At 59.2% G+C, this 26806-nt stretch overlaps 1 protein-coding gene across 1 annotated transcript in view; it reads left to right on the top strand.

Annotated features, from left to right (window-relative positions):
* The window catches only part of NCS1 (neuronal calcium sensor 1), a 50060-nt gene that overhangs the window by 7733 nt on the left and 15521 nt on the right, over positions 1 to 26806 (top strand). Inside the window, exons 2-3 of the mRNA XM_066255947.1 lie at positions 15349 to 15373; positions 24918 to 25056. Of these exons, the coding sequence (XP_066112044.1) occupies positions 15349 to 15373; positions 24918 to 25056 (164 nt within the window). The remainder of the gene's footprint in view (positions 1 to 15348; positions 15374 to 24917; positions 25057 to 26806) is intronic.

The following is a 26806-nucleotide window of genomic DNA, read 5'->3' as shown; positions in this document are numbered from 1 at the left end:
TCAACAATGTGTAAGTATCAGAGGCTGTCGCCATGGTGAGCGTCTGCCACTGAGCACGTTCGTGTGATCCAGGCTCAGCTCAGTGCTTACATGCACCGATCCCTGACTCTTCCCAGGAGCCCTGTGTGGTTCCCATTTTACAGGTGAGGAAACTGAGGTTCAGAGGGGACCAGAGCTGGCCCGAGGCCACCCATCTGGGTAGTGGTGCAGCTGGAGTTTGACCCTGGGGGGCAGCGGGGGTGCTGAGAAGCCGCGGTGGAGACGTGCGGTGAGTGTGAGCGTGGGTGCCTGGTGTGGGTGTGCAGTGGGTGGGTGCTGCGAATCGTGTGTGAGCCCTAGCTCCCATTGGCGTGCTCCGAGTGTGAGTGACGGGGTCGTGGCATGTGTCAGGAGTGGGTGAGCTGGCACATCTGTGCCCGCGCGTGCGTGCGGCTCTGTACAGGTTGTGAATGTAGACAGGCCTGGGTGGGAGGCACCGACGGGCTGTGAGCCCCAGGCGAGAGCTGATTGCTCAGCTGCCTGCTCTGGGGCTGGGCGACATGGCTGCCACTCCTCAGTCCCCTTCTGCCCAGGCCTCAGGCAGTGGGGAGATAACACTGGGAAGAATGATGACCCCCATTTACCAAGTGGGCACTCGGTGCCAGGAGCACTGAGTGCAGGTCCCCCCCCCCCTTTGTGGTCTCGCCGCAACCCTGGGAGAAGGGACTATATGCCCATTTCACAGATGAAGTAAAGGGGGCCCAGGCAGATTCAGGGACATGCCCAAGGCTTCCCAGCCAGTGGCAAAGCTGGGGCTCAGGCTCAGATTCTTATATGGATGTAGCCACACTCTTCCTACCGCGTGCCCGCCTCCCACAACCTTCATGAGCCCTGTAACTTAAGAGCTACTACAGAGGGTAGTGAGCGCCCCATCACTAGAGGCATTCAAGCAGCTGCTGGAGTGGCAGGCACTGGCCCAGCATTCTGGATTCCTGGTCAGATCTGAGGTTGGATAGGAGGTGGGGTCCTTCTAGCTGTGAACACACAGCCCTTTATTCATCTTGTATGCTCCTCTGGGGAGGAGGCAAAACTGAGGCCCGTGGGAAGGCAGGGGAAGTATGGCGAGAGGTAGGGGCGTGCCGTGGGCGGCTGCCCGGTGCTGGGGCCTCTGGGGCTTCCTCAGCCTCAGCCCCATCCTGGCAGAGTCTTGGGTGCTGCGCATGTGCCCGCACTGTGTCGACCTCACCAAACCCTCCACACCTGGGAGCTCATGGGGGGCGAGCCCCTTCAGAAAGTGTTGGCCCCACCCCCGCTCTCGGGGAGCCCGCGGGCGGGGCCCAGGGGGGCCGAGGGCAGCTGAGGTTGAGGCCGTGGCGAGCGAGAGTGCCCCTGGGTGTCCTGTCCTGCCCTGTCCTGCTCATGCTGGCCAAGGCCCAGGTGCCTCCGGTGTCTGTGTGCTTCTGGGTGCATTGCGGGGCTCAGGGGCACCGTGGTAGGTGGGACCGTGGGGTCTGGAAGTCTGGTGGCAGTGCCCTGGGCGACTGGAAGCTCCCTGAGGGTTGGGGCACATCTGGGGGAGACTTGGGGTTTTGTGCAGTGCTCAGAAAAGGAGCCCCGCATGGTGCAGGCCTGTGAGCACCGCCGGGAGGCTTTGGGCTTTCCAGAGCGCTCGACCTTGTGTGGCTCTGTTCTGCTCCTTGGCTGACCAGGATGGGACCCACCCATGTTCCTGATCTGCAATCTGATGAGCCGGGGGAGTTGCCAGGGAGTGAGTCCAGGGTCCTGGTCCTGGTCCTAGCCTGACGTGCTGTGGCCTTCGGCTGCCCCTCTCGGGGTCCCAGTTTCCCCATCTGTCCCACTCTCTGTGAAGCAGGATGTCAGCTTTTCTCTGCCACCTAGGGGCGGGGCTCCCTGCCCACTGGGCCTGGGTTGGGGGTGCCCAGGAAGGAATGCAGTGAGCAGCTCGCTGTGGCATGGCTGGTCTCACAAGGTGGCCCCAGGAAGCTGGCGGGGTGGCCGGGCCACCGTGCTTGGATTCCCTGGCAGGGGAGAAGGAGGAGGCCGGAGGAATGTGGTTTTGAGGAATGTTTAACCCAAGGCAGAAATAGCTCTCTTTTATTTCAGGCTTGGGTTTTCGGCGAGGAAGGGGACTCAGAGTCGCTCTCTCTCTCTCTCTCTCCCTTTCTCTCTGCAGCTCCCTCTGGCTCCCTCGCCGCTCTGGCCTTTTGGGGACAGAACGTGGCCTTTTTTCTTTTTCTTTCTTTTTTAACTAAGGAGCTCCATGGGAACCAGAAGGGGCGCGGGATTGGCAGGCAGACCGAGCTGGGTTCCAGTCCCGATCTCCACGCCCCAGCCCCCGTGACCACTTCCCACTGCGACCTCTGCGGAACTGGGGGGAACTGGGGCGGCTTGTCGGACAGGCAGGCGGTCTGGTGTCCCAGCTGGGCCTGGGTGCCGGTCCCAGCTCTCTCATCAGCTCTGGGACGGGGCCAAGACCCTTTAATTGAGCCTCCTCAGTTCATCTGTAAAATAGGCAGAGCTGGTAACCCCGCCTCCCAGGACCGGGGATGGGAATGAGTGTGAAAATATCCGCCAAAGGGCTGGCACATTCCAGGCTCTGGAACCCCAGCTTCGAGTCGGGGCAGCCTCCCACGTGGAAGGGTGAAATGTCTCCTTGTGGGCTTGCTGTCAGGTTGAAGGAGGGTCCGTGCCCTGGGCCTCCCTTCTGTTCACCTCGTCCCTTTCAGGGCAGGACCCTTCCACGGGATGCACCAGTGACCTCCCCTACCTGCTGGTGAGGACACTTGTCCCTGTTCCCCTTTCCCCTCTGGCTGTTGGTGCCAGGAGGATGAGACCACGTCCTGTCGCGTGGTTCACTGCTCCTAGAATAGAGCCTGCTGCAATTTGTTGGAACAAACAAAAAATCAAATACAGAAACTGACAAGCTGACGCATGGACAAACCTTCCCCTCACCCATTTTGGGTCCTTGCTTTCTGTTTGACCCCAGCCCGCTCCTACCTCCTGGGCTGGGGGATGTGGCGGGATGGTGGGTTTGCCGTGTCCGCGGGAGCCCCGCGCGCTCAGGTGCTGTGAGCCCGGCCCCCAGCAGGCTGTCCGAGCAAGCCAGGATCCCCCGCCTCTCGCATCTTCCAGGGGGGGGGCTGGGGAGACGAGGAGGGTCCCAGCTGCCAGCCAGCGGGCACGGCCCCTCCTCCCCGGCCCTTCCTGCTCTCGCCTCTTTGTAGGAACCGAAAGACTCCTGTTCAAAGGCAGGTGATGGGGCTATTTTTGGCACTGTGGGGGAAAAAGCGGATGCCTTCCTTCTGTTCAAAAATATACGGTATGCAAGCCGGGCAGGTGAGGAGTGAAGCAGCTCAGAGCCATGCTGGCGGGCCCCTGCCCCTCGGCCCCGGGCCCGCTTCCTCTCCGGGGCTCCGTCGCCCACACGCCACATTGGGTGCTTACCGTTCCCGGACTGCCTGTGATGAGGCCTGGCCAGTCCCAGCAGAACACAATCTTCACTAGGACTCAGAGCAGCCATCTCAGTGGAGGAGAGGGGCGTGCCAGCAGCCCTTCCCCAGCCCCCTGCCCCCTGCCCCTGCCCCTGCCCCTCGGCCCCGGGCCCGCTTCCTCTCCGGGGCTCCGTCGCCCACACGGCCTCATTGGGTGCTTACCGTTCCCGGACTGCCTGTGATGAGGCCTGGCCAGTCCCAGCAGAACACGATCTTCACTAGGACTCAGAGCAGCCATCTCAGTGGAGGAGAGGGGCGTGCCAGCAGCCCTTCCCCGGCCCCCTGCCCCCTGCTCCCTGCGCAGCCGGAGAAGGACCCGCCAGCTGTGGACAGAGGGCAGGAAGCCCCCGTGCCCTCTGGCAGCCCCTCACTCCCTGATTCAGGCAGTGTTTGTGGGACACCTGTCTCGTGCCAGGCCCTGCCGGCGCCAGGACACAGGGTGGATGGGACAGGTAGGTTTCTGGTCCCCCTGGCTTTCACAGTGGGTGGATGGACAGCTGTCAGGCCAGGAAGGGTCAACGTCAAGGCAGAGGGCATTGCACAGCGCTGTGGGAGTCCACCTGTTGGGCGCATCTGAGAGAACCTGCGGCCGGGTCACCGCTCTGTTCCCCCCCGCAGCTCAGGGCCCAGCCCACGGAGAGCGCTCAGTGATTGTTGGGTACGTGAAGGGGTGAAGACTCCAGGTTGTTCCTTCTAATCACCCTTTAAGGAAGGTTTTGTTACCACCAACACCCCCATTTTGCAGATGAGGAAACTGAGGCTCAGAGAGGTGAATTCAGTTTCCCAAGGTCACACAGGGGCTGCAGAATGACTCAATTCAGAAGAAGCCCCTGCGGTTGACCAGGTCCCTCTGTGCCGCCCACTGTATCTGAGCACCGTAGTTATTTGGAAAATGAGGAATTGGGCGGAACCAAATCTATGTTTAAGACTTTCTCTACCTGGAGTCCTGAACAAATCCTGCATGCCGCCCCCCCCCTCCCCCCCGTGTCCCAAAGGAAACGAAGGTATAGTTTACCTTCTTCAGGACCCGCTCCTCTGGAAGATTCAGAGACTGGTAGTAAAAATGGCTTAAACCAGGCAATAGATCTTGGGGCCTACCTTGTGTGTGTGTGTGTGTGTGTGTGTGTGTGTGTGTGTGTGTGTGTGTATGAGAGAAAGGGGAAGAGAGAGAGAGAGAGAGAGAGAGAGAAAGAGAAGCCATCAGGGCAAGTGCATTTATTAACCAGGAACCTAAAACCAGCACCCCACATGCCATCTGCAAGAACAGAAACCTGCTGAGCACGGACTGTGGGCCAGATGCTATTCTGTGCCTGCGACATAGGCAGACACCGGTCCTGCCCCGTGGAACCCCCAGACTCCGGGGTAGGACAAAGTTGGAAACCGCGTCAGTCACAAAGACAAGGACGAGCCCTGTCCTCGTGTTGCTTCTCTGAGAACATTTGCATCCCTTTTCCTTCCGGGCTTCCTCTGCGTTTGTAGTTATGGTAGGTTTTACCATCCTCGGTTTTCTGAGGAGTACACTGAGGCTCAGAGAGGTTAACTGACTTGTCCAACATCACACAGCTGGAGTGAGGGGTAGTCCTTGTGCCTCGATGTGGGCCACCCGGTCACTGAAGGTCGTTAATAGATGAGAAGATATTGAGGACCTTTGCTTCCCAGCCCCAGCAGCCCTTCGTTGGGGAGCCAGAGAAACCAAAGATGTGATGCCTCCCCGGGTTCAGGAGTCGAGCAGGATGTAAAAACGGCCAGCTCCCAGAATGCCCTTGGGTATGTTTTAGACATCACACTTCTCCGACGGTGGTCTCACACAGACGCTGGCGCTGGTCCCTACTCCACCCTGGGTAAATCACGCACCTCCAGGAGCCTGCTTCCTGACCTGTGTGATGGGCATAACCGAGGCCTGGCCTCCTGGCATCGCTTAGGCGCCGAGTGGCGTCAGTGCGTGCCAGTGCTCAGCCAGGACGGGCACACAGTGGGTGCCTGGTAAGCGGCAGCTTTTTCCATCTTACTATTCCTGGAAGCCACAAGGCAGTACGTCATCCTGCGTTCTCTTTGAGAAGTTTTTGGGGAAAGTTCTTTCACTTATATAGAAATTAAGTTCAATGTATTTTATAACTTTATTTTTAGAATAAAACAAACACCACAAGCGATAGAACAGAATGCAGAATTCTGTGGAACTATTTGAGCCAGAACACAAGATTTGAACAAAACCTTGTTTTTTTGTTTTGGTGGCTGCCTGGGTCTCTGGCCCCACTTCCAGGGGACACCAGCTCTCTCTCCCCAGGGGCTCTGCATAGGGCACTTTTAGGGAGCCTCTGGACTCCCTGCCACATGGCTCTGCCCCCAAATGAAGCACTTCAACCTGCCTTTGAGGCAGTCAGAGTGCGTCTCTGACTCCATTTGTCAGGTGAGCACACAGAGGCTGGAGTGGGGAATGCAGAAAGAGTCACGCTGTACTGGGCAAATCTGAAAGTGTGAAGGGTCACAGCGCCCATGAGAAGATGGCTCCAGAGGGGCCTGGCTCTCTAGAAGAGGTGCTGCCCAGGGAACTTTGATAGGCAGGGGCCAGCTGTTCCCCGTTGGACTGTGCACCCTAAGTCTTATGCCCCGCAGTGCTCGCCATGGCCTAGGGACTCAGTGGGTGGCTCCCTCCTGGGGACGACTATCAATAGGCTAAAGCCTTCTTGAGCCTGGACTCAGGAGTCAGACTGCCCGGGCTTCCACGTCTGCTCCCCCACCCCCCACAATGGCCGTGTGACCTCGGACGAGTGCCTTTACCTCGCTGAAGCCTCAGGTCCTTCGTCAGTGCGGTGGGCTGGCGGGGACCCCAGCTCTCAGCAGAGGTGCAGTGCAAGAGGTCAGCCACGGAGCGGTCTGGGGTCTGGGGGGAGCCTGAGGGGATGTGAGCGGGGACTTGAGCACCTCTGAGCTGCCGCTAGCACCTGCGTCTCCCTCTGTCGGAGGAACCTCCCCGTCTGAGCCCTAGAGCTCACAGCCGGGCCCTGCCGGCCACCTTCCCTGCTGTCCCCAAGTATTGTTCTAATACTCTCCTCATCAGGGTGGCCCTGTCTCCCTGTTGAGCTCCTGGCACATCCTGGGCTAGCGCTTCTGACCTGCACCCTCTCGTGGACAGCCGTCTGTGATGCAGGAAACCGAGGCTCGGAGCGGGGAGGATGGTGTCCAGGTCACGCCGCGGGCCCAGAGCTCCACCGTGGGAGGGCCTGGCTTTGGCTGCTGAGGCCGCGTGCGGCTCAGCCAGGCCTGAGCTCAGGGTGGCAGACAGCAGGTCCCAGGAGCTGGCGGGCTCAGCTGACCAAGCCCTGGCGCCCGCCGTGACCCCTGAGCTCTGTGTGGCTGTGGCAGTTCTGTGCCCGGCAGGCTTGGTGTCGGGCCAGCAGCCACACCGGCACCTGCGGATGGCAGTCTGATGTCCTCGGGTCCCCCCCCGCCCAGAGCTGGGCAGTGTCAGGGACGCAGGCGGGACCGGCCCTGCTTTCCTGTGGCTGCTGCGGCCCGGCCAGTGCCCAGCCAACCCGGCAGGCGCAGGGAGCGCTGAGGAGGCTGGGCCGCTGCCATCCCTGCGGTGGGGAGAAGAGGCCCGCAGCCCGGAGGGGACTGCTGAGGGGGTGGCTCAGCCCCGAGTGCCCGGGAATTCTAGATAGTTCTAGGCAGGAGGCCAGGCCTCCTTTCTGACAAAACTCAGGCCAGCGCTGGGGCCCGTCTCCCCTCCAGCTGGGCATTTATGGAAAACAGGAATGGGGTGGGTGGAGGGCCGTCTGTCTCCCTTCCCCCTGGCAGAGGCATCGGATAATAATCACGGCAACAGTGACCATGGTCTTGAGGCCTCTGAGCACGTTTTGCATTAGATCTGATCTTGGCAGCTCAGATTCTATGAGCCTGTCGTCACTGTCCAAGGTCACCCAACGCTAGTGCATCTGGGACCTGCCTGGGTCGTCTGCCCCGGAGCATGGAGCACCTCCTGTTTCCACAGTGCCCCTCAGGGGTGTCCACGGACGGCTCCCCAGGGCCCGGGGCCTGTGGGGCTCCTGGTCCTTGCCCTGCTGCGTGCAGGTCAGATCGTGGGGTGCCTGGAGGTCGCAGGAGTCTGCACAGACGGGGGACGGCTTGGCCAAGGTGGGAAGCTCGCAGTCCCCTACCCCTCCCAGGAACACCGGTGCATTTCCGGGGGCCCCGTGGGAACCGTCGGAGTGTGTTGTCTGACCTCGTAGCGGGGGGTGGGGAGTGGCTTGGGGCTGGGGGCGCTTGTGGAACCTGAGGGCTTGGACAGTGCCGGTGCCCGCTCACCCAGTCCCTGGGCGTGGCAGGGCCAGGTGGGGGGAACCCCCACCCACAGACGTGTGGTTCTCTTTCTCGCCCTCCACCACCCCGTGTGCAGCAGTTCACAGCGCGGCCAGGTTCGTCTGCTGTGAGTGGGAGTGGGAGGATGAGCCATTTCCTTTTCCCCAGCCGGGGGCACCGAGGCCTGGATGACAGAAGTGACAGGCCATGCAGCATGGTAATGGCGAACACTGGAACCCAGGTCCCCTGAGACCACCATGCTGTGCCGCCTTCTCTACGGGGCACTGCCCGTCCCGGAGGGGGTGGCTGTCCCTGGGATGGAGGCAGGAGGGGGGGTCCAGGCCCACCACACGTCCCTCCTGTCTTGAAGAAGCTTCGCTGAGAGGGCAGGGATGTGACTGAACTCTGGACGTGGAGCCAGAGGTGGGAGGCAGGGTGGGCTGGGCGGGCTGCAGGGCCGGGGCAGCGGGCTGTTCCCCTGTCTTCCAGGCAGCCGGGCTGCTGGGACTGTCGGTGAGGAAGGAAGAGGGGTGTTCACAGGATGGGGACCCGGAAAGCGGAAGTCAGGTCTGGCGAGGGTGTCCCTTTGGCCCCCCTGAGAGAAGCGGAGACAGGGGCTGAGTTGTCAGGGGGCCAGGCTGGAGAGAGGAGCCTGGGGGTGGGGGTACAGGGGGCATGTGCGCCCCCCAGGAGCACGTGAGGAGAGACCCAGGGACCCAGAATTCTGAGGTTGAGCAAAGAAGAAGCTGGGGCCTGGGGAAGAGCTATCCGAGGACGCTGCCCTTGTGAAAGGGGGACAGTCAGTGGTCACAGGTGTCCAGACTAAAAGGGTTAGTGACCAGGCCCCAATGGCCACTACTTTCTCTTTCTGTGTGAGTCACACCCGAGACCCCCTTGCTAACCTATAGCCATGATGGAGGTTGGGGAGGCATGTGATGGTACTGGACACTTGGTGTCCCCGGAGATGGAAACAGGGCTGGGGTGGACCACAGGAAGGTGGTTTGAAGAGGCAGAAAAGTGCTCCAAGTCCACCCCTTGAGTCCCCCTGGCTGCAGCCAGCCCCTTTGTGGGGCCGCCAGCCTGCTTCCTCTTCCTACTGTGCGGAGCTGGGCTGCAGTCAGGAAAGAGCTGTTTTGCTTTAGGGCAATCCCGATCAGATTTAACATTTATCCCGGGCTCCCGGGACTGGCTCTTGCGTTCGTTCCTGGCAGAAAGAGCTGCGTGGAGGGGAGGCGTGGGGGTCAGCCTCAGGAGCTGCGCTGGGGTGGGCGCGCACCCGGGCCCCTCCCCGCTTAGCCAGGACTTGTCCTGCCTTTTGCTCTGCTGCCCCTGCTTCTCGGGGTGGGGGTGGGGGAGCCCGCGGGAGGGGGTGGAGTGGGCGCCCAGCCCCTCGCTCCTCCTGGCTCTGTGCCCACTCTGAACTGAGAACTGCCGACCCTCCTCTCGAGAGCCCCTGCCAACGGCTCTGCCGGGTAGGAGTTTATACCCCATCCTTCAGATGAGGACCCCAAGGCTCAGGTCAAGTAACTTGCTCAGAGTAACCCAGCCAACGGAGAGCTGAGACAGGAAGCCCACTCAGCGGTCCGGCCAGGTGGAGCGAGGCCCGTAAAGCGTGGTTCCCAGATGGGAGGGGGCTCCAGAGGGGCTGGAGTCGGGTTGGGAGGGGTTCCTAGGAAGGGGACGTCCCAGCTGGGGTTGGAGGGCTGTGTAGGGACACAGGGAGCAGCGGGCACAAAGGCCTGGAGGTGGCACCAGTTAGAGGAGCTTGAGGGGGGTCACGGGGTTGGGTGGGGGCAAGGGATAGGGGCTGGTTGCACTGGGGGTGGCCTTCCTTCTGCCGGGCCCTGAGCCCTGAGCCCTGAGCGTGGACCGCCCCCACTCCATCCCCGAGCCAATGCTGCCTGTTTATTTCACACTCGGATGGATGCTCCAGGACGGGGGGGGGGGGCAAGGCCTAGCTGGGGAGCCTGGGCCTGGGAATGCCACTCCGGTTATCTGGGCAGAGGGTGCAGGCAGCAGGACCCCACAATTGTCCCCTAGATCCCTCCTCCCTCCCAGTGCCTGAGAGCGGCTCAGGGGTCAGGACCCTGGACAGGCCCCGGGCCCTTCAGCGCTGTGTGGCTGGTGGTGGGGGGCACACGGGTTGTGGGCTGATGAAAGGAACGGACATGCCCTCCCAACTTTTTATCTTGATAAATCAAGAGAAACCTAGAAATACCAGCGCAGTGAGCGCCTGAGCACCCTCGGACGACAGGTTCCCCACCTACGACGGTTGGACTGAAGGATCTTTCAACTTGACGACAGCGGGGAAGTGAGACCCATTCGGCTGAAGCCGTCCTTCAGATCTTGAGTGTCGTTGCTCTGTTCCTGGGCCAGCGGTGACATTCGATAAGACGCTCTCTGGCGATGCTGGGCTGGGCAGCGAGCCGCAGCCCCGGTCAGCCGTGCGGCCAGGAGGGGGAACCGCCCATACCCTGCCCTGTCATGCTAAATGCATTTCCAACTGACGGTGGTTTATTGGGATGGAACGCCACCCCAACCGAGGGACATGTCACTTCTCCAGCTACCAACATTTCCACGCCTTTGCTTCCTCTCTCTTTCTAAATAATCGCCCGTTTATTTCTGCGCCCGTCACAAGAAGCCGCAGGTGTCCTGACCCCCTCCCACCGCCCCCAGTAAATACTTCTGGGCGCATCATTAAGGAAATAGGGCATTCTCTCACGGAACTTCCGTGCCATTAGTGCCCCTAAGAAAATCAACAGTGAAGCCCTGGCTGGTTGGCTCAGTGGTAGAGCGTCGGCCTGGTGTGCAGGAGTCCTGGGTTCGATTCCCAGCCAGGGCACACAGGAGAAGCGCCCATCTGCTTCTCCACCCCTCCCCCTCTCCTTCCTCTCTGTCTCTCTCTTCCCCTCCCGCAGCCAAGGCTCCATTGGAGCAAAGTTGGCCCAGGCGCTGAGGATGGCTCCATGGCCTCTGCCTCAGGCGCTAGAATGGCCCTGGTTGCAACAGAGCAACTCCTCAGATGGGCAGAGCATCGCCCCCTGGTGGGCGTGCCGGGTGGATCCTGGTCGGGTGCATGCGGGAGTCTGTCTGACTGTCTCTCCCCGTTTCCAGCTTCAGAAAAACAAAAAAAGAAAAAGAAAATCAACAGCGAGTCCATCCGGGCATCTCAACACCAGCCCCCCGGGGCGGCTCTGGCACCTAGCCCAGGAATACCCCTCTCGCTGGTTTAAATTCCAGATCCCAGACCCAGTCCGGGCCTGGAGTTGCTTTGGGTACCTCGTGTCTTTAGTCTCTTTCTGCCTTGTTTTACCTGTCAGGGCGCTGACTTCCTGAGGTGTCCCGGCCAGCTGTCTGTAGGACAGCCTGCGTCTGTCTGTCCAGTGGTGTCCCCGTGATTAGACTCAGGTTACGTCTCTTGGGCAGGAGAACCCCACGGATAACATCCTCCGGCCACATCAAGCCCAGAGGCACCCGTCAGGATGTGTTACGGCGGGGAGGCCGGGTTTGATCAAAGGCAGTCATCTTTTCATATTCAGTTCATGTTTATTGTGTTTAGAAAAGGTACGGCTACCTCACATCACTGCCGAGTGTATGGATGTTGTTTCTCAGGCTGAGGCGAGCTCAGGCAGGTAGGGAAAGAGGCCGTAAGCTGATGGAAGGAAACATCCCGAGTGGATCGTCGGACAGGAGGACAGGGAGGGAGGAATCAAGGTGGTGGTGTGGGAATGGCTGGAAACCCAGACGGGATGGTGAGAGCGCAGGGCTCTGTGTGGGGCGGACCCCGGGCAGAGGTCCTGCGTGCCTCTTTCTGGCCGTGGCCCTGGGTCCTTCCTTAGGTGGCCTGCCCAGCTCACCTCCTCAGCTTCGTGAGCAGTGAGGGTCGCACTGTTCAACTCCAGGCTGGGGTCAGTGGGCTGGTAAGTGGGAGGCTGGGGTTTGGATGCAGGTCCGTCTGACCCTGGTGTGGGGGGGTGCTGGGGGCAGGTGGCCAGGCCCTCAGAGTGCTGCCTGCTGCCTGCCACCTTCCAAGACTCTCCCAGACTCCAGGCAGGGAGCTGCTGGTCCTGGCTTGGTTCTGAAAGGTTAATTAGCTGCTTAGGGTGGGGTTTGTCTCACCCACCCAGGGTCACACATTCCCTAGGGCTTGGCTGCTTGCTTGGGATTCTGTTTTATGGGGGAGGGGCAGCCAATCATGTCCCCTCCCCCCCCCCCGCCCCCATCTCTCAGTAGCCAGCTGCTTCCTGGGGCTTAGGGGTGGGGGGAGGGGAGGGGGGGACAGGATGGGGAGACTGGGAGGTTGAGAGGTTCTGAGGGAAGGCTGCTGGTGGCGGCGGGGGGGTGGACACACGGACGACACTGTGCTGGTCAGGGGAGGGTGAGAACGTCTAAGCTGGGAAATCGCTGGGCAGACTTCTCTGGCCCTGGAAGGCCCTGCCACCCAAGCCCTTGTCACCCAACTCCTGCTGTTTATGTCACATGATGCCTAGGTCCCACGAGGTCCTGCAGATCATTGGCTGACTCAAAGTAGGGGCACTTTATTGGGCATCCATGCTGGGCTCTGGAGACATATAGTCCTGGCCCTGCCAAATCCTGGCAGGGTGACCTTGGATGACTTCAGGCAACTTAGCTGACCCATCTGAACCTCACTTTCCTTATCAGAAAAATGGGAGCATACCTACCTGTGGGATTTTTGTACAGGTGGAGAGCACCAAGCATTTTACTCTCTCTCCACAATAAAGCCCGTTCTACAGATGAGGAGACTGAGGCTCAGAGAGGGGAAGTTCTCTGCTCTGAAGCAGGGACACATAGCTCATAGCGGTGGAGCTGGCTCTGAACCCAGGAGGTCTAGTCTGGCACCAGTGTCTGTGCCCCTAAGCTGCGGGCTCTTGCTGGACTGGGTCTCCTCTGTCTCTAGGTTCGGTCTCAGCTCCGGCTGCCCTTCGCTGCCAGGTGTGGGCGGTGGGTCCAGGGCAGCCCACCCCGTTAGACCAGGGACACCTTCTCTCGCTGCCCTGCCCCCATGCCTGACCCCCAGCCCAGCCCCCACCTTCTGCCAAAACTGTCTTGGAAAACTGCGTTTTTTTACACCAGGTTTGGCCATTCCAGGTAATCAGCATCTCCCATCGTTGCCTGACTCCTGTTGTCAGTGAGCTGCTGGTGGACAGGCCTCTTCCTCCGTTTCGGACCAGGCCTATGGGAGGGAGGTGCTGATGAGGAGGGCCTTGCGGAGGCTTCCACGGCAGGCGGCTGAGTTCCGACCCTCTCCCTACCGCTTCACGGGCCAGTCCCTTTGTGCCTCAGTTTCCCCATTTGGAGCCAGGACAGAGTAATGTTCTCTTCCCTTGGAGCTGTTGCCAAAGCTTAGAGGCCCTGGGCGCCCTGGCACAGATCCGGGCTTGGGGTGGGCACTTGGTTCTTGGCACTTGTTATGAGCTTGCTTTAAGCTGTTTTTGAAAAGTGGCCTCAAGTCTCATCAGGCACAAACAGTTCAGGGACATCCCTTCTTTTCCCTTTCCCTGGGAAAGATTCCAATTTCTTTACTCACCTGACCTCCACCTAATACCTGCTTTCCTGTTTGTTTGTCCATGCATTCATTCATTGGTTCATGCATTCATTGGCTCATGTATTCATTCATTCATTGGCTCATTCATTCATTCATTCATTGGCTCATGCATTCATTGGCTCATGTATTCATTCATTGGCTCATGCATTCATTCATTCATTGGCTCAGCATTCATTCATTCATTGGCTCATGCATTCATTCATTCATTGGCTCAGCATTCATTCATTCATTGGCTCATGCATTCATTCATTCATTGGCTCATGCATTCATACATTTATACATTTATTCATGTATTCATTTTGCAAGCTTGTATGATCCAGGAGCTTTCACACCTATTTTGATCGAATTCTCAGGACAGCCCCTGTGGCAGGTACTGTTACTATCATTCCCACTTTACAAACGAGGAAACTGAGGCACAGGAGCTAGAGCTGCTCTTCCGAGATCACCCTTGCAGGAAGTGAGTGTTGCCTTGGAAGTGGTCAGATGTCCTTGTTCAGTGACTTTAGAGAAAACATTCGTTTGCTTCCAACTTGAGCCGATTCAGTACTTAGCAGGAAAGAAAACCACTTCTTTTGTTTGTTTCATGGTTCAGTAGAGAATGACTGGGCCTGGCCGGAGGTTCAGCCACTTTATTTGGCTCATTCCAGCTTTTTGGGTCATGGCTCCGTTCTCATCTCGCTTGTGAAAGAACTCGGGACTGGCTACTGTGAGGGGCTGGGGGGATGGGCCGACGCAGGGGCGGGTGCTGGGCGCTGCGGGGTGAGGAGGGGGCTTGGCCTTTCTGCAGGTCTCCCCACAGGCAGGTGGGGCAGCGAGTGCCTGGGGAAGCTGGCGCCTTCTCTGGCTGTGCTGTCCTGGGACTGAGAGATGGGAGGGATGTCTATTAAATGTTCACCCACGTGGCCCTTGCCGGTTGGCTCTGCAGTAGAGTGTCGGCCCGGCATGTGGAAGTACTGGGTTCGATTCCCAGTCAGAGCACACAGGAGAAGTGCCCATCTGCTTCTCCACCCCTCCCCCTCTCCTTCCTCTCTGTCTCTTTCTTCCCCTCCCGCAGCCAAGGCTCCATTAGAGCAAAGTTGGCCAGGGCACTGAGGGCAGCTCCATGGCCTCTGCCTTGGGCACTAGAACAGGGGTCCCCAAACTACGGCCCGCGGGCCGCATGCAGCCCTTTGAGGCCATTTATCCAGCCCCCGCCGCAATTCCAGAAGGGGCACCTCTTTCATTGGTGGTCAGTGAGAGGAGCACATTGACCATCTCATTAGCCAAAAGCAGGCCCATAGTTTCCATTGAAATACTGGTCAGTTTGTTGATTTAAATTTACTTGTTCTTTATTTTAAATATATTTGTTCCCGTTTTGTTTTTTTACTTTAAAATAAGATATGTGCAGTGTGCATAGAAATTTGTTCATAGTTTTTTTTTATAGTCCGGCCCTCCAATGGTCTGAAGGACAGTGAACTGGCCCCCTGTGTAAAAAGTTTGGGGACCCCTGCACTAGAATGACTGGCTGCATCGGAGCAATGCCCCAGATGGGCAGAGCATCGCCCCCTGGTGGGCATGCTGGGTGGATTCTGATCGGGCACATGCGGGAGTCTGTCTGACTGCCTCCCTACTTCTAACTTTGGAAAAATACAAAAACAAACAAACAAACAAACAAACAAATAAATAAAAATAAATGTTCACCCGGGGCACCACTGTCCTGCCTGCCACCCCAGGAGGACAGGGAGACGCTGTTCTTGGCAGTCCTGCTGGTAGCACAGTGGCCATCGGGAGGGCATGGGTCGGTGCTGTCCCCTGCTGGGGTGGCTGGACACGGAGCTCCTGCCTGGGACTGTTCACAGGGGCATGTCCTGTGTAGAGCCAGCCGGTGCCCCGACACAGGCCGGCCGGCAGTGGGGTGGGGTGGGAGGGCAGGAAGGAGGCTCTCCCCAGTGTCTGCCCACCCCCTGGGGCACCTCCCTGAACTAAAGGCTACCTTTCTGTTCTCTCTTGCAGTTACCGAGAAGGAAGTCCAGCAGTGGTGAGTAACTGCTCTTCCTCTAATGTTGTGGGGATGCGAGGGTGTTGGCTCTGTGCTGGTGGGACAGCAGTCCACTGCCTGGGACAGGGGCATGTGGAGCGGCCTCAGACCGGCCCACCTACAAACCAGTCCAAGTGGCCTTTGCTCACAACCTGACATAGATGCAAACCAACTGAGTGGGGGGTGGGGGTGGGGATGAAGCGTCGGTGACTCCTTGCCTCGTGTGACAACTGTAAGGACCACTAGACTCTAAAGGGTTAATTCAGGCCCTGCTTACCAAGGGGAGGAGTTTGGACCAGTAACGAGTGTGGATACAGGGTCCCAGGCCCGGCCTTGTCACTACGTCATCCTATGACCTTCAGAAGTCTCTTCCCCTTTCTGGGCTTCAGCTGTCCCTTCTCTAAAGTGATCAATTAGACTGGATGGCAAATACATGTGCTCTTGGATGCCAGCTCTAATCCATCGGTAGTGGCGGCGTGGGGTGCTCTGTTACTGAGGCTGTATGCCATGCAGCGAAGGGGAAGTGTAGCAGTGAGAGATGAATGAGGTCTGTAATGGGTTAGTGATGCCTGCCCTGGTCCTGGGAGAGGAGGGTGGCGTGTTGTCTGTCACTGTGGGTTGTGGAGTGGACAGGGTGAACCCGAGTTGGGGCCACACAGCGAAGGGGAAGTGTAGCAGTGAGAGATGAATGAGGTCTGTAATGGGTTAGTGATGCCTGCCCTGGTCCTGGGAGAGGAGGGTGGTGTGTTGTCTGTCACTGTGGGTTGTGGAGTGGACAGGGTGAACCTGAGTTGGGGCCATGGTTTGGGGAGCAAGGAGGTTAGCTTCTTGAGCTTGCAGGCCTTCTGGTAAAGTTTGATGGTTTAGTAATGAACTCCTGAGGCCTAGCTTTGTCTTCCCTATTCGAGGGACCTTGAATGATCCCACTACTGAGCCTCAGTTTCCCCGTGTGTATGATAGGAATGGTGACGCACTGGGGAGACATTTCCTGTACAGGTCATAGCACGGTGCCCAGGAACGGCCGCCATTGCCGGCGGCCTTCCGTCCACTGTTCCGGTGGGGAGCCGAGGCCGAGAGCCGTGTTCTTGTCCCTTTCATCCTCAGTCGCCGTCCCATCATGGCCTTTCATAGCGGAGATCTCTGAGTCCCAGCAGGTGCAGGGCCCACCTGCGCCTCCTGTGTCCTGCCCCGCTCACACTGGGGCCTCCCCCTGGAGAGGCGGGAGGCACAGTGGACAGGTGGGCTCCAGAGCTGTCCAGAGCTGGACTTGAGTCCCAGCTCCCTACATCCTGGCTGAGTGACCTTGGACAAGTTACTGGACTTCTCAGTGCCTCGGTTTCCCCATCTGGAAAGTGAGCTGCCCTGGCCGGGTAAGACAGTTGGTTAGAGCATTGTCCTCATACACCAAGGTTGTAGGTTTGATCCCCGGATAGGACACATACAAGAATCAACCAGTGAATGCCCAGTGATTGGAACAACAAATCGATGTTGTTTGCTCTCTCTCCCTTCTCTCTCTAAAATCAATAAATTAAAAAAAGTATAGGCCCTGGCCAGTTGGCTCAGCAGTAGAGCGTCGGCCTGGCGTGCAGGAGTCCTGGGTTCAATTCCCGGCCAGGGCACACAGGAGAAGTGCCTATCTGCTTCTCCACCCCTCCCCCTCTCCTTTCTCTCTGTCTCTCTCTTCCCCTCCTGCAGCCGAGGCTCCATTGGAGCAAAGATGGCCCCGGGCGCTGAGGATGGCTCCATGGCCTCTGCCTCAGGCGCTAGAATGGCTCTGGATGCAACAGAGTGACGCCCCAGAGCATCGCCCCCTGGTGGGCGTGCTGGGTGGATCCCGGTCAGGCGCATGCGGGAGTCTGTCTGACTGCCTCCCCGTTTCCAGCTTCGGAAAAATGAAAAAAAAAATTATAAAGAAATAATAGTCAAACTTCAGTGGAATATTGTGAGGAATAAATGAGCTAATTTATATAAAATGTTTGGGACAGAACCTAGTAATCTCTGTTGGTATTGTTAACCAACAACAGCGCTAATACTGTTATGCTCATCAGCACAACCTATGGAGCAACCCTGAGATTGAGGGTCCCCTCCTCATTATGCAGATGGGGAAATGGAGGCCCACACAGGTGGAGTGACTTTGCTTAGTTCTTCAAGCTGGCATTTGAGCTGCAGCCTGGATGAGGACTCGGCCATGGAAGAGAGTGTTCCAGGCACAGGGAACAGCAAGGACAGAGGCTCAGAGGTGGAGACAGGTGTGTTTGAGGAACAGCAGAGAGACCAACGAGGTGTGCGTGTGTGTGCGCGTGTGCATGCATGTGTGCGCGTGTGGAGTCTGGGTCCAGCTCACTCCTCCGAGGCCCAGGCTGAGGGGGCTCAGACCTGCTGGCTCTTGCTCTGGGAAACCCCACAAAGCCCAAGGCAGGGGTCAGCGAGGAAAGGAAGAAGGAGGCCTCGTCCTCCTGGATGTGTTTGGAACCCTCACCCAGGGCCCTCTGAAGTCAGAGCTCCAGGAAGCTCTGAGGTCGGAGAGGGATGCCAGGAGAGGCGAGTTGTTTAAAGAGATAACAGAACGGTTCCCAGGCCGCGATGCTGCCGTCCAGGCTGAGGTTCTGCCTTCTTATTTACCGGTCATTCTAGTCCGTTCCCACCCGGCACAGGCACACTGCGGAGAGCGGCAGCTGCAGGGTGTAGCCCTCCGCATCGCACGGAGGGTGACCGGCCTGGAGGGCGGGGCGGGCTCGCTGTGGGCGGGGCCCCGGAGAACAGCCCTCTGTGGGAACAGAGCGGTGAGATCCGGAAAGTCCTAGCAGGCCGGGCCTTTGGGGAACCAGGGCCCTGGCCGCACGGGGGCTTCCTCAGTGAACAAGAGCCTAGCCGGAATTGGACCCGTGTGTCGTGGCAGGTGTTCACCCATTCATTCATCCACTGTCGTTCATTTGTTCATTTATTTATTCGCTCATTCATTCGTTTGTTCTGTAAGTCTTTACTGAGCACTTACATGTGCCAGGCCAGTTCTGGGTGCTGGGGGGGGGCAGCACTGGAGTCTCCTGGGGGGCACGGGCTGGCGCGGCCAGGGCAGGAGGAGGAGGAAGCCCAGCGTCCCGAGGGGCTGCTTTGGAAAGTGGCATTCAGCCTTCGGTGTCTTTGTGAAATGACAGATTTCTTCTCTCCTCTCCTTTGAAAGAAGTGTAAGAATGCTGCTGTCAGGGTCGGGAGTTGCCTTTCTCGTCTCCGCCCTGGCAGAGGTGGCAGAGGTGGCAGAGGGCAAGTCCGCAAGCGCAGTCAGCCATGTCGGAAGCTCAGGCCTGCCTGCTGGAAATCACAGGGTGATGTCCCTGGGCGGTGCCTGTTCCCTGGGCTTCCGGCGTCCTGCAAGGTTTCCCCTCCGATTCCCCAAGGGCTCTCCTGCTCCCGAAGAGGTGAAGAGGTGAGGCCGCTGGTCTTGAACAAGGTTGTGTGAGGAGTGGCCTCTGTAGAAATGCCTCGGGCTGAGAGACCCTGTGGAGGGGTGTCGGGTTCCTGGCCCATGCCCCAAGGCCATCCTGAGTCCCAGGAGGTCAGGTGTCAGAGAGGACTTCCTGGGGCCAGAGCGAGAGCCTCCTCCTTGTACTGCTGGCTGCGCAGGGCAGAGGGGTGGGCTGTCCATGGCAACGAGAACTCTGGGGAGGTCCTCTCAGTGGGTCTCTAATAGTAACTGCTATTTGGAGTCACAGCCCCCTGGAAGAACAGACACTTGTGATAGACACCCCTCAAGCTTGTGGGGGTCCCCAGTGGCCATCTAGTTCAGTGATTCTGCTGCCTGGGGACCTTTGGCAATGTCTGGGGACACTTTTGGCTGTCATAGCTTAGGGGAGAGGTGCCGGCTTCGAGCAGGTGGAAGCCAGGGATGCTGCTCACAGCTGACAGGGTACAGGATGGGGTCCCCACTGTCCAGACCCAAATGTCATTAAGCTGGGTGGAGAAAACCTGATGTAGTCTGATATCGGCAGGGAAGTCAAGGGACATTGTAGGGAATGTGTCTGCTCAGGGTCCCTCTCACAGTGAGACGGGACGGGATCAGCACTGCAGCACAGGGTCCCTCACAGTGAGACGGGATGGGATCAGCACTGCAGCACAGGATCCCTCACAGTGAGACGGGACGGGATCAGCACTGCAGCTCAGGGTCCCTCACAGTGAGACGGGACGGGATCAGCACTGCAGCACAGGGTCCCTCTCACAGTGAGACGGGACGGGATCAGCACTGCAGCTCAGGGTCCCTCACAGTGAGACGGGACGGGATCAGCACTGCAGCACAGGATCCCTCACAGTGAGACGGGACGGGATCAGCACTGCAGCTCAGGGTCCCTCACAGTGAGACGGGACGGGATCAGCACTGCAGCACAGGGTCCCTCTCACAGTGAGACGGGACGGGATCAGCACTGCAGCACAGGGTCCCTCACAGTGAGACGGGACGGGATCAGCACTGCAGCACAGGGTCCCTCACTGTGAGACGGGACGGGATCAGCACTGCAGCACAGGGTCCCTCACAGTGAGACGGGACGGGATCAGCACTGCAGCACAGGGTCCCTCTCACAGTGAGACGGGACGGGATCAGCACTGCAGCTCAGGGTCCCTCACAGTGAGACGGGACGGGATCAGCACTGCAGCACAGGGTCCCTCACAGTGAGACGGGACGGGATCAGCACTGCAGCACAGGGTCCCTCACAGTGAGACGGGACGGGATCAGCACTGCAGCACAGGGTCCCTCACAGTGAGACGGGACGGGATCAGCACTGCAGCACAGGGTCCCTCACTGTGAGACGGGACGGGATCAGCACTGCAGCACAGGGTCCCTCACAGTGAGACGGGACGGGATCAGCACTGCAGCACAGGCCCGTGTCTCCTGGGCACCAAGGAGAGGGGCAGTTTTCCGGGCAGCACCAAGTCTACGGGAGGCAGGGAGGAACCCGCAGGAGGAGAGGGACGAGGCCCAGGCCTGTGGAAACCTGAGGCCCGGGCCCCGGTGGCGAAGACATTTCTGGGCAGGAGCTTCATTACGAGGCAGCAGCTCCCTCAGGCGCCCGCAGTGAGGTGTGTGCCCGGTGAGGGATGCCCCGACCTAGCTGCCCAGTGAGGGGTGGCTGCATCTCAGGGCTGGACCCTGGGCGACATGGAGTGCTGGCCTCAGAGCTGTGATGACTGGCAGGGCAGATTCAGGGCCCGGGGACACGGGAGTGGCTGGGGCAGCTCAGACCTCCCTCTCTGCTCCCGCGAGGCGGGTTGCCCCACAGCAGGGTTATGCCACGTTGGACTGGCAGGCGCTTTGCCCACGTGTTAACACCGGGTGGTGCCGACATGGGGTCGGCGACGAGGGAGCCTGGGAGGCAGCTCTGGTCCGAGTCCCGTTTCTGCTGCTGACTTGCTGTGTGACATTGAGCCAGTCTTTCTCCCTCTCTGGGCCCCCTGGAGCGGGGGAGTACATCAGTGGTTCTCTGTGTCTACAGGGAGCTCGAGGTCCAGCCAGGGTCTCGGGGCTCAGGAGGCAGACGCGGCACTCCTGGGCTGGCGCTCCCTCTGGCCGGCATTCATTCACTCATTCTCCGGTCATTTTTACTAAGCCAGGCCGCCTCCCAGGCCCTGGGGCACCTCCGTATCAGGGAGCTCCCACTCAGGTGGGGGACGCAGCCTGGAGACATGGTCCCTATGGTGCTGGGGACATACAGGGGTGTGGGAGTGGGAGGAGCCTGGTGGCCTCTGGGCAGTCTCAGAGGACTTCTTGGAGGAAGCAACAGCTAAGCTGGGACATGGTGGATGAGTGGCTTAGCCTGATGAAGAGGAGGAAGATGTGTTTTGCAGGTAGCATGACCTGTAGATACAAAGGTCTGGAGGCTAGATGTGGCCTGACAAGTTCTAGAAAGTGTGGCTGGGTGTGAAATATGGGGGTGGTTGGTAAGAAGAGGCTGTGCCAGCCCCTCATGGTCATTGCCCATGGGGGTAGGCTTCCTGGGGCCCCTACTAATGTCCCCAGAGGGGTCTGGGGTCCCACAGTGACAGTGGCAGCTTCTGCAGGGATAACTAGAAGGCCTCCCTGAAGACTCCTCACTGGGGCCGCCCCCACTAACGCTCTGGGGACACCCCTGCCAGCCCCCCGCCCCCCGCAGCTGCTCAGCGCTGACTGCCGCTGCAGCTGCCGTAGCCCAGAGCTCACAGCTTCCCCTCCCCAGAGAGAAGAGGCGGCCCCTGTGAGCCCCCCCGCAGGGAACATCCAGGAGATGCCTTTGGGAGCCTGTTATTTCCTCTTGATTGTTTTAAATAATCTTTCAGAATCGCTCAGTTACATCCATCCATCCATCATGGAGAAATGAGAACTGGAGCAGGGGAGAGGTAATGGCCCCTGTCCCGGCATCTGGAGCCATGTGGTGACCTTGGAGTGTGCCCCGCTCGCTGTGGTCATCAAGTCCTGTGCCAGGCGGGTCGCCTCCTCCTGCCCAGGAACCCGTCCTGGCCTACAGGCCTCGGGTCATGGGGCAGGCCTTGTCCCCGAAACACCCCTTCTCCCAGCTCTGCCTCTGGGCCCAGGCGTGCAGATCTGAGCCCTGAGCACCCTGCTGGGAAGAAGGCTTTAAGGGGGAGGGTTCCTCAGGGGGCCAGTTCCTCCCTGGTACCTGCTGTGGGAGGGCCACTGGGCCTCAGTGCCTTTACCTGTGACATGGGGTCACAGAGCCCACTCTGCAGGGCTGAGGTGGCCGCTGCGTGAGGAACCACCCACTGAGACGTAGCTCAGTGCCAGCCGGGCACTGTCATCAAGCAGCTGTAGCAGAGGTCCAGGTGGAGGGGGGATTGGGCGGTGACCCTGGTTCCTGAGCTGGGACTCGCCTTCCTGGGCCTCTGGCCCCTTGAGTTGTCCCACGAGAGGACCGGTGAGCAGACTTAACCTCTTCCACAACCTCGTGCTTCCTGTAGGAACCGTCAAGACAGTGGTGTGCCCACTCTAGCCACACCCCAGGAAGGATGGCCCACCCCTTCTCCATCTTCTCTGTTCCCCTCCCAGTCTCTCCCTTACCCCAGCACCCTTCACCCCAACACCCCTCACCCCAACACCCCGCACCCCAACACCCCTCACCCCAATACCTCTCTCCCTTACCCCAGCACCCCTCACCCCTACACCCTACCCCTACACCCCTCACCCCTACACCACTCACCCCTATACCTCTCACCCATATACCCCTCACCCCAGCACCCCTCACCCCAACACCCCTCACCCCTACACCCCTCACCCCTACACCCCTCACCCCTATACCCCTCACCCCAGCACCCCTCACCCCAACACCCCTCACCCATATACCCCTCACCCCTACACCCCTCACCCCAACACCCCTCACCCCTATACCTCTCACCCATATACCCCTCACCCCAGCACCCCTCACCCCAACACCCCTCACCCATATACCCCTCACCCCTACACCCCTCACCCCTATACCTCTCACCCATATACCCCTTACCCCAGCACCCTCACCCCAACACCCCTCACCCATATACCCCTCACCCCTACACCCCTCACCTGTACACCCTTCACCCCTATACCTCTCACCCATATACCCCTCACCCCTACACCCCTCACCCCTACACCCCTCACCCCTACACCCCTCACCCCTACACCCTTCACCCCTACACCCCTCACCCCTACACCCTCACCCCTACACACCTCACCCTACACCCTTCACTCCTACACCCCTCACCCCTACACCCTCACCCCTACACCCCTCACTCATACACCCCTCACCCCTACACCCTCACCCTACACCCCTCACCCATACACCCCTCACCCCTACACCCCTCACCCGTACACCCCTCACCCCAGCACTCCTCACCCCAACACCCCTCACCCATATACCCCTCACCCGTACACCCCTCACCCCAGCACTCCTCACCCCAACACCCCTCACCCATATACCCCTCACCCCAGCACTCTTCACCCCTATACCTCTCACCCATATACCCCTTACCCCAGCACCCCTCACCCCAACACCCCTCACCCATATACCCCTCACCCCTACACCCCTCACCTGTACACCCCTCACCCCTACAGAGCAGCTGTGTTAGCAGACAGCTGACCTCCATCATTCAGGCTGCCGTCCCCAGGGTTCCCTCCTTTGGTGCCATGAGTGTCCCTTCAGGTCCTTGTGTGACCAGCGCCCAGTGCCAGGCTCCTAGATTGCTCTGTAATGGGTCAGGGAGCTGTGACTTCCCCAGACCTTCCTTGATCTGTGGAGCCCTGTCACGGCGCCACCAGCGACCTCAAACACGATGCTCCCAGAATCCTCTCCTTGCACGTGAGAGGGGAGAGAGCCCCTCCGCACGGTCTCAGAGCAGAGAACGGCGAGGCAGGTGCGAAGGTCCTCAGCGATCCAGTGTCCCTTCACCTCCAGCCCCCAGCTCGGCTCCAGTCTGGGCTGCGAGGACTCACACCCACCTCCCCGAGCCTCCGTTTCCTCATCCTTACAATGGGCTTCATCGCAGTACCTAGCTCACAGGGCTGTTCGGGCATTGTTCCGGGAGACTGAGATTTGCAGAATTCCCAGCACAGTTTCCGGGGGGGGGGGGTAAGGGCCGTAGCTGATAATAGGCAAGCCCTCTCTCCGGCTTCTCTTTGTGCTGGAGCCTCCTCAGAGGAACCTGCGTCAGTTACATATAGAACACTAAGGATCCCGCTGTGGATTGTTCTTTCTGCCAAGTGTGCCCCATGCACCGTGTTGATCCCAACAAAGTGGATGTGAGAACTGTCCCTTTTATGGATGAGGAGACTGAGGCTCAGAGAGGTGAGGGCACCTGCCCAAGGTTGCACAGCAGCTAGCCAATGGCAGAGCTGGGGTTTGGGCTGCACAGCCACATTGCTGTCAGCCAGGCTCTGGAGGGTTCTGTGCTCGGCGCTGGGAATACACGGGGGACAAGCCCACTTGGAACAAGATTCCCTCCAAGCTCACACTGTTGCTCTGGCATCTGTTACGTGGTTCTTGGGAACAGAGGCTGGGGGAGGGGTATGTGTATATTGGGGTGTAGGCATGTGGGAGAAACCAGCTGCCAGCCCCATATGGTGACTCTGCCCACCAGTTCTGCCAGCACCACCAGCCATCTGGTTCTGGGGGCCAGGAGGGGGGTCAGTGGAGGAAGTAGTGGGGGACAGAACTGCTTTGTGCAAGAACGTGGCTTTGGGGGCGTTGTTGGGTTGAGTTTTGTTTTAGCCCCCCCCCACCCCCACCCCCGTGTGGCGCATGGGCTGTGTGGCCAACTGTTCTGTGTGCACTATCTGGGTTAATTCTCTTGTGACTCTTACCCCCTGTACCAGTGAGGCTCAGAAAGGTACAGTCACCTATCTCAGACCACACAGCTCGCGAGAGGCAGAGGGGGGATGAGCCCGTGCCTGTGACGTCCTGGTCTGTACGCAGGACCCCTGTGTGTCGCTGTGTCTTTGGACAGGGACCCACAGCCCTCGGGGCGCTGGGCAGGAGCTCCCGGCAGGTGGGTGATGTTGGCGTCTCTTTCCCTCTCTCCTGGTCTGCCTCCTCAGGTACAAAGGCTTCATCAAGGACTGCCCCAGCGGGCAGCTGGACGCAGCGGGCTTCCAGAAGATCTACAAGCAGTTCTTCCCATTTGGAGACCCCACCAAATTCGCCACATTTGTTTTCAACGTCTTTGATGAAAACAAGGTGAGCTGGGGGTGGATGGGGCCTGCGCGGCTGAGTCCCCACCCCCCTGCTGCAGCCTCGTGGGCGGCTCCGGGGCTCCCGTGGCTCCACACCCACTCTCTCCTGCCGGTGTGCCTTCCCGGAGAAGGAACACACACACACGCGTGCACACTCAAATGCACATCTACAGACACAAATACCTGTGCGATGCAAAACCACATACACGTGCACTCAGTGCACACACAGGCATGTGGATGTATACAATGTATGAACTCACATATGCACACATGTGCCACACAGACACGTGCATGCACACCTGTACCATGGACCCACACATGGACACATACGAACGCTTTGATCTGTTTCTTTTTTTTTGTTTGTTTTTTGTTTTTTGTATTTTTCTGAAGCTAGAAACGGGAGAGACAGTCAGACAGACTCCCGCATGCACCCGACCGGGATCCACCTGGCACGCCCACCAGGGGGCTACGCTCTGCCCACCAGGGGGCAATGCTCTGCCCCTCTGGGGGGTCACTCTGTTGCGACCAGAGCCACTCTAGCACCTGGGGCAGAGGCCAAGGAGCCATCCCCAGCGCCCGGGCCATCTTTGCTCCAATGGAGCCTCGGCTGTGGGAGGGGAAGAGAGAGACAGAGAGGAAGGAGAGGGGGAGGGGTGGAGAAGCAGATGGGCGCTTCTCTTATGTGCCCTGGCCAGGAATTGAACCCGGGACTTTTGCACACCAAGCCGACGCTCTACCACTGAGCCAACCGGCCAGGGCCTGATCTGTTTCTTATTAGCACCAAATGCAAATGCCTCCAGGGACAGTAACAGGGTTTATAATCAGAATGGACATTTGCTGAACACTTACGGTGGGTGAAGCCTTTCACGTGGAATGTTTTCAGTGAGGACTCACCTCCTGGGGGGTATGTCAGTTTAGGAACCTGAGGTCCTCAGGGGCAGACAACCTAGGGTCTTCCGGGCCTGGCCTCTTTCACTGAGCATCGTGTTTTCAAGGTTGGTCTGTGCCGCGGTGTGTCCCCTCCTGGCGCCGGCCGTGCCGGCTGTGGGCGTACCCGCTGTTGGGGCACCTGCAGTCCTCCGGGCCCTGCCCTGTGCCGGCATTGTCCCGGCTTCCTGTGTTCACAGAGGACCTACTGTGACTTGTTTCTGCAGTCCCTGCTCTAGGGCACTCGGTTTGTGCGTGTCTGTTCTGCTCTGCCCTGGCTTTCCACCCAGGTGACTCCAAGCGGACAGTCACACTGCTTGGCCCTGGCGGAAGCTCTGCCCTCCCTGGGCCTCAGTTTCCTCACTTGCAGAACAGGTAGGAGTCAACAGTCCCGAGCAGCGTTTTTCAGCTGCCGGTCCGCGGACTGGTGCTGGTCGGCCAGACATTGTGCGCCGGTCCGCCAAGGAGTGAACCACCCTGATGCTGGATGAAGATTATAGACCCAGCGATCTTAGCTGAGTTCGCCTGTGCTCAGGGTGACTGCCACTTACCACCAGCCTGTCCCATCGATGAAAATACTCCTGAGGTGGTCTTAGCTATCTTTGGAACTTGGAGGCTCGTTTGAACAGCCTTTTGCACTGTGCACAGCATTTATAAATCACGAGCAACAGACAAAAAGCATTCGGACAAACTTACATAGTAGTCCATGCATCGTACAGATAGGGGCTCAGAAGTCAGGCACCAGCTTGTCCCGGCTGCACTGTTACGTGCGGTAAGATAAAACCTGATTTGCTGCGTGTTTCTGTTTCCGGCTGGCTCGGTCACCG

Source organism: Saccopteryx bilineata, chromosome 2 (assembly GCF_036850765.1).
Source record: "Saccopteryx bilineata isolate mSacBil1 chromosome 2, mSacBil1_pri_phased_curated, whole genome shotgun sequence".
NCBI lineage: Eukaryota > Metazoa > Chordata > Mammalia > Chiroptera > Emballonuridae > Saccopteryx > Saccopteryx bilineata.
Note: the sequence above shows the minus strand (reverse complement) of the source record. Positions and strands in the feature narration are given on the sequence as shown.